Below are 7,928 nucleotides of genomic sequence, written 5' to 3'. Positions count from 1 at the left end.
GCGATGCATATCCTGTGGGCACACTTTAAATAAACGCTACTTACGAGGTCATGGTGATGGAATTTATCCCATATGATGAAGAATGAATGTTAATGCATTACTACACCATGTGACATCGTTTGGTGACTTGATGATGTAACTTATGCAATATCATATCGTGGGTAATACTTCTCTGATTAATTTTAGATTATCTATTTATTTGAGGAGATATCTTAGAAAATGTGTATTATTGTCCAATCGGCTCCGAAAGTTAATCTTTCTGGAGATACCCTCCCAAGTATTGCTCCCACCATGTTTGGTGGAAATCAGGCTCATGTGTTGTTGAGTTATTCTGTTCATAAACACACAGGTGGACAAAAACAGTATTATATTCATACAGCTCTGCTAGCATGCGAGGTAATACATGATTATCCACAAGATGCAGGTCTGTAGTGTTAGCTGGTATGGTGATTCTACATCATGCAGTTAACACAGGACGTGATGGTCAATGAAGACAATGAAACCAGTACGGTCAAATACAATGGAGACTTTACACGGTGTGTCATCCAATTCAACTGTGAAAGCTGAGATAAATTCTGAACAGGCTTGTCCAGGGTAAACTTATTGCACAAACCCCTGGGCTACCTCAAAACGCTTGTACATCAAAACCCACTGTACGGACTCCAGTATGAACACCTGAAGGCCTGTCTTGAAGATTAGAGTCAACCAAGTTTGAACCTCTTCAAAGGAAAACACTCAGATTTATCAAGGTCGGACAGGACAGAATAAGCAGCGGTTTAAAAGTTTGTGCCTGGAGGAATAAAACTGACTAATTTCTTGTATCAATTGCTAAAGTAATCATCAACCCACTGAGTTTATTTTAACTCCCATTAAATCTTTCTTTTTTTCATTGTCTGTGCAAATGCGTAAAATGACAAACAAAACTGGTAAATTGTGGCATAAAATAATTTTTCAGCTTTTAAACTAGATTTTCTTTGTCTCTGTGGACTGAAACATAAAAGGCAAACCGGGAATTTAGAGGAATGACCTGCAGCAAATGGTCCCTCCTAATATGTTTGGGTTATCGGTACAACCCAAAGAGAGTGTTAACAGCAGTTTACAGACATGACCTGAGAAAAGAAACATCATATCTGATCAAGGTCCAAGCAGCCTGGTCAGGAGTCAAACCAGCAACCTGTTTTAGTAGGAACTCTCACACACCATCTTTTCCATTGTGTCTTAGCCTCCGCAACAATCCCCGATCAAGATGATGTCACTTCCTGCCCACGCTGTGACTCTCCTGCCTTTGCTCTCCTTTTTCGTCACCTTCCTCAAAATCCCATAAATCGTCTTTTCCTTTTTCGTAAGTCGTCCTCCACTTCTTTGACTCACTCGTTTGCCCCCCTTGTTTTTTCCCTTCACGTTCCTCCTCATTAGGACACATCCATATCTCAAATTGTAGCTGGCAGGATCATCACCGTGCAAAGTGCGGGGAAGATCACAGGGGTGCTCTTAATGAAAGGTGTGTGCAGGGGCTATTTCTAAATTACACATCCTTAGACGGGGCTCTCAGATGAAAAGAAAGAACATAAATCCATAGAGAGAAGGAAGGAGGTTGGCAGACGAGAAAGAGAGAGAGCGAGAGAGGGAGAGAGAAAGCGACAGATGTAAACCTTTCCAGGACAATGGCCAATTAGATTCTACAGATCATTAATTATAACCTACACTTTGACTTTTCTCTTTTTTATAATTGGATTGTATTCTACAAATCAATACCAGCTTTTTTTTCGATCACTCTACCTACCTCGCGTCATTAAGACTCTGCACTCATTTCTTTCCTCCTCTCACTCCGGTATTTGATCTATTTTTTCCATATCGCAGTCCTCTCCTGTCGTGGAGCTGTTTGCAGTGTTAAATCATCCTGCAGAGGTGACAAGTTTTACTTCATTAAGTACTGGCAGAGTGCACTGCTTCACCGGGGGAGTTAGGGTAAGAGTAAGGGTCTATCAATAACCATTAAGGATCCTCTCTCATTAGAGCAAACCTCATAGGCCCCCGGGGCTTGAGAAATGGGCTCTGCCATCTTATGTGATGGAGCACACTTACATGGCATCAGCCAAATGCAAACTGAGGAGTAATTGTCTTACCACCAATGTTGTGTACACAGCCTTATTCTCATTCAACCTGTTTGTTTAATCAATAAGAACCTCACTCCCCTATTAGTAACCTCCAGTTTGGTTTAGCTCCTTCCTTTCCCTCCTCATCTTTTGACACACACATCAAAAACCCATCCAGCATATCCGAGCCGCAGCAGTATGATTATTCATACGGGAATGAGGCTGGATCAAGCTTTGCAAGGCTGCCACAGCGTGATGCGAGTGTTTCCAGATGATGACTTAGGAGCCCTACAGCTTCCCTGCCAAGAGCAGGGAATCCAAACTTAATCAGGGCGTGGACGCCTCCCTCCTCCGTCTCCTGTAGAGCTCCGGGGGGTCGAGGCCAAAACAAGAATAGAACCAGAGAGACAAAAGTGAAAGTCGAGGCAGGCGACGTGCACGATCCCTCACTTCCTTTTCCTCGAGGGGAGCCAGAGGTTTTCTCTCATGAGTGATGGGTTCATTTTAGGGTTATTGGAGAAAGTTTTTTGTCTCGCTCAGAGAAGGGAAGTTAATAGGATTAGCTTTGTTCTACTCTGTTATCTCGCCTGCTTTCTGCCTCTCACACACACAATATTCCAAATCTCCACGCTGACTGCTGCCTATCCATCACCAGTGAGCTCTGCCGGTATGTTCTACTGACGCCCAGACAGCGACCTCTTCAGCAGGGAGCCTCCAGCCCTCAGCTCATCCCTGTCCGCAGACCGTGGTCACAGCAAGGGGCGGAGGCAATGATCAGTCCTGATCAATAATACATCGACTGCATTAAAGCTTATGAATAAGTCATGGGCAGTAGGAACCCAGTCGTGTTTCAGAACACACACACGCAGCAAAGTGATCTTTTACTTAGGCCAGGGAAGATGAACAGTCTAGAAAAGGGAACAAAGCAAGGGCTTTAACTGGGAGGGAAATTTATCACCCACCCACTGACATTTGGTTGCATGTTGAAGCTCCACTCTGTCTCTTCGCTCTGCCAGCCACTCCAGTCGCTGCCTCTCTCTCTCTATCTCTCTCTCTCTCGCTCTCGCAAGTAATGGCCTTTTTTCCTGCGGGTGGAATAAATAAGTTAATACATGTGTCCTAAGGCTTAGCAGGGACCATCTGAATATAAATAGTTCATTTGCCATTGTAGAGGCCTCGCTTTGTGCCATATGAATGTATTTGTATTATCTTCTTTTTTTTCTTCTTCTTCTTCGTCTTCTGTTTGACAAACACCAGGGTGACTGTTTTGGTTGACTGGAGATGCAAGGTGAAATTGCCTTACACAAATAAGTATTTTTTTTTACCTCTGAACCCCTCAGTCTCAGAAAGGAGGGAAGCGTGTGAACGTCGGGGCCTTTGGCTCGATGCAGACTTGTGTGTGCGTGTGTGTGTGTGTGTGTGCTGCTGTGCTGACAGCAGAGAGCGAACAGTGTGTGTGTGTGTGTGTGCCGCTCTAGACGGTTTGATTGCTTCGTAAAATGTGTGTGGCGGATGAAAGGGCAGGTGGTAACTTTGGCCAAGAACTTGAATGAGAACAACACTTCTGAATAATTAATGTCTCAGATGTTTACTTAAGGGAAATTGTATTTGTGTGTGTGTGTTAGTGTACACTCCGTCCAACATTGTCATTTCTTTGGGCAGTCAGTGAGTTGCTACTTGATGCCAAGTTGTGTTCATTTGTGTCTTTCTGTTGTCGCTGCTTTAGTAAATCCTGAAAGTGTTGTTTATAGCTTGACCTCTAAGCATTTTGGAGTCGAGAGGCTAAAAAGTCTCGGCTCCTAGGTGTACACATGTTGATGAGATGCCCCCGTTGTGTGTTTGTGTTGTGGTGATGTGCTCCTTGAGGAGGTGCAGGAGGAGGAAGCAGCTCTTTGTTTCTGCCACCAGAAGTATGTCAGACAGAAATTCTCCGGGAGAGAGAAGTATCGCTGTGTTTCAACCAGCAAGTAGAGATTGTGCTGCATGTGGCAGAAAAGCTGAGATGTTTGAGGTGGAACAGTATCAAAGCCAGTGAGCGGGAGAAGCATCAGAGAGGCAGAAATGGATGGAAATGTGTCTTTCACAGAGAGATAGGAGATGGAATCACACACACACACACACACACACACACACACACACACACACACACACACACACACACACACACACACACACACACAAATTCACAAAAATTCACACGCACGCATACAGATAATCACCATCAGATAACACACACACCATCAGCAGGCTAGAGTTAACCTCTATTATAAGCTACAAATTATTTTACCCTGGAATAATTGCCTGCATTTTCTTGCATATGGTGATCCTTATCTTAGTTAACCACATTCAACCACTTAATGTATAATACAACATGGTCTGTGCTGCTGTATGTTCGTACACTCTGTGTTTTAAAAGTCTCCAAGTTTATTCTCTATAACAGAAGTTTCATTTGAAATGGACAACCAACCTGTTAAGACTTATGATACTGGAATTTTCTGTTTATCGTCGATTTTTTAGCGATATCAGATATTTTTGTCTCAACAACTATTTGATAGATGAGATTTTATACTGTAGTGACATTCATTATCCCCATAGGATGTATCCTAATGACCGATGAGGATTTATATGTGGTGCACATGAGGTACCCACCTAAACTAAGATATGTTAGCATTCAGCCTGACGGAGTTTTGTTTTTATGAGAATTTTGTTTGAAGTTTAGAAAACCTTCTGAAGAACAGACTTTTTATTATCATTGCTAACTACTTATTTTCTCCTCTTACTGCTCATGGAAGCTCTCCATTCACATCTGTCTCTGTTTTTCAGAAGCTCTTTGTGCTTCTCCATTAAATTAGACATAAAAAGTGTCTGTTATGATCTTAAATGGTTGACATGAACCACTTTCCTGTCAAATGTATAACCAGTAAACAAAGCCTTGAACAGATGTTGCTGCTGCTCACAGGCTGAACTATTAATAACATCGAACGTAACCCTGAACTAAAAGTTTCTGTGATATCAGTTTTAAACCAGAAACCTCAGGTGATCCATAAAACAGTCAGACACCATCAATACAAATTGAATAATCTCTTATTTGTTGATTTTTGCTTAGATACATGACAATAAATTCTTATTATAAATGCTAACGAGCCGCCCAAGGTCAGAGGAAGGGAAGAGACTTGTGAATGATTAAATGATGGCACTTACTCCGGAGATGCATTGACTCTCATTGAATTAAACATCATTTCGAAACAACAAGTGTGTGTTTACAAAAAAAGTCAAATTGAAAAGGGATGTGGTTGTGTAGATTTCGGGGGGGAATCGTTATGAGAAAGATGGCGGGTAGATAGAGACGAGCCGCAGTAGAGAGTTGCTTCTCCTGGAGGAGCGGTGCTCTATCACCTTTGCGACATTGTCCAATTAGAGCATATGATTAGTGTAGACTGTCTCCAGTGAAAAGGAATCTATCAGCCCCGGCTCAGATTGCTACAGGTCCCTCCAGTTTAGCTCTCGCTTTGTCTCTGTCACCGCAGAACTGCTAATATAAAACCGACAGAATGGATGATTTCTACTTAAGACGTGGCCTGATTGAAACTGATTACATTTCACACAGGTTTATTATATTACCATGTTATGTGCTCATGCTGGAGGGCGTGTGTGTGGGCGTGTGTGTGTGGGTAGAGCGGTTGTGTTCATTTGTGAAACAAGAAGAGATTTGCAGGACGGGATGTGATCAGATACATTTGCCTCCACCAAGGAAGTTATGTTTTTTCCTTGTGTTGGTTTCTAAGATTACACAGAACAACTGTACTGATTTACGCAGTAAGAGTTTGAGAAGGTGTTGGTACAGATCCAGGAAAATGTTTTTCTTTAACATTGCAAGAATAGGCATTTATATAAGATCTTAATGAAAACAATCAGAAACATTTAGGAAACTGGTATGATGTGTGAACTGTGTTGCAGCTTGAATCAATAACCTATTGCTATTGGGCCTTGTTGGAGGTATTTGCTCTACTGTGCCATTCTAGTTACGGTTATGTTTGTTTCTCTTCTTCCAGGTTCCCAGAGCCGAGGGCAGCCCCCCTGGATCCCCGGGACTTTGAAGACGATGATTCCGGACCGTCCATGGGCCACGCCCCCTGAGAGCAGCACTCCAGACTGTTCACTGCATCCACCTGTCCTTCAGCGTCTGCCTCAGCCAGCCGTCAGCCCGGCCGAGCTGTCAGCCTTGGCCCTCGCTCTGTCAGCCGTCTCCCCATCACCGCCCCAGCCCTCCCCGCTGCCTGCTGGCAGTGGCCTGACCTTGAAGGAGGCTGCTGTGACAAATATTGATGACTCTCAAACCTTTTTTAATTCCCCACTAGCTACTAACTTTCTTTAATTGAGGCGCACAACTTATGCGCAATCAGTTACCATCAGGCTCAATTTCCACAGCCAGTCAGATCCCGGGCTTTACTGGTGAGCCTGGCTGAGCCGGAGAGGAAGCCTGGGTTGGCAGCCGAGCAGAGCGTCTGTTGAGCCCAACAGATGTCAGGAAAAAAAAGGAAATTCTGTGACATGGAACACTTCACTCTTCATTTATTCACAGTATCATTTTGATTCAGTTGCTGTGACAAACACTGCGGATGCTCTCACACGTAAAAAATGTAATATTTTATTTTTTAGAAGCCACAATGTCTTAAATCACAAAGATAATATTTTATATAGATCTATTGGGTATTGTTTTTGTTTTCTATTTTACAATGTTGTCCCTGGTGCTTTCCATCATAATGTTGCCTTCAGCTGCCTGCGGATTCTTTATGCCCGTATATTTGGGCCCATTTATTTTTGTTCTTGTCAGATCTATTATCAGAAACATAGGGGGGGGGTGCATTTTGCCACACATTGATTGGTAAATGTTGCTGAGTCTTTGTTAGGTAAAAATCGAATTGTACTCTCACAGTATCAGCTTTCAGTGCACTATAATGTAAAGGCCCATTACTCTGGGGCCAATCTGCAGCTTATGACGGATCGCCGTCCAGACCGACACACACACTTCCTACCTTGACCCGCCGGGCCCGGAGCCTTCACTCCTGATGTACCACCGCGAATCTGTCTGTATCAGCAGTTTGTTTTAATGTGATTGATTCTGTTGCCTGATATTCAAAATCTCACTTAGATTGAGACAGCGCCCACTTCAGCATCGGTTCGAGTCGAGGAGAGAAGGCTGCGGTGTGTCGTTCGAGGCGCTCGTCAAACCACTGGGTGTAGTTTCATCTAATCTGGGTTGGAAAAAAGACAGACGCGAGAGGGATTTGACAACAACATGACTTCACTACTGTAGATCTGCACTTAGTTGCACTGAGAGCTGTATAGACCTACCCAGGGGAAATGCTGGTGAATCAACAGCCTATTGAAATCATTCTTTATTCTAGTGTAACGACAGACAGGAGTCTGACTGTCTGATGTTTCTCTCTCCTGTTTCCATTTGTCTATTTTTGTCTGAGATCTAAATAAACAGCCTGTTTCTTATATTTGGTGTTTTACATGACATTCCTACGTATATATCAATTCATTCCTGCATATTTACCTTCTTGCAAAAGCAAAAGCCATCAGTCATCCTCGACACTATTATCAGAAAACCTTAAATACATTTGACAAATGTATGGAGAGGGAGTGTAAAGGGGGAACGCAGAAAGGGGAGGATTTCTTCTTCTACTTTCATCAAGATTCAAAGCAGCAAACCATCCAGATAGGACTGGGAATAGGAGGTGTGGGAGCAAAGGGGTCCAGAGCAGGAGAACTCCTCAGGGTCTCTGCTTCTTTAAAGACTCATTTAAATGCAGACCAGATTCAAGC

The 7,928-nt window shown here is 43.2% G+C and overlaps 1 protein-coding gene across 3 annotated transcripts in view; it reads left to right on the top strand.

Annotated features, from left to right (window-relative positions):
* Positions 1–7,601, top strand: part of trim44 (tripartite motif containing 44) — a 56,884-nt gene extending 49,283 nt beyond the window's left edge. For all 3 annotated transcript variants that reach the window (XM_053426077.1, XM_053426076.1, XM_053426078.1), the window contains exon 6: positions 6,149–7,601. In XM_053426077.1, the coding sequence (XP_053282052.1) occupies positions 6,149–6,233 (85 nt within the window). In that variant the 3' untranslated portion in view covers positions 6,234–7,601. The remainder of the gene's footprint in view (positions 1–6,148) is intronic.
* Positions 7,602–7,928: the final 327 nt, after the last annotated feature.

This window comes from Pleuronectes platessa, chromosome 7 (assembly GCF_947347685.1).
Source record: "Pleuronectes platessa chromosome 7, fPlePla1.1, whole genome shotgun sequence".
NCBI lineage: Eukaryota > Metazoa > Chordata > Actinopteri > Pleuronectiformes > Pleuronectidae > Pleuronectes > Pleuronectes platessa.
This window is presented reverse-complemented; position numbering and strand designations above follow the sequence as displayed.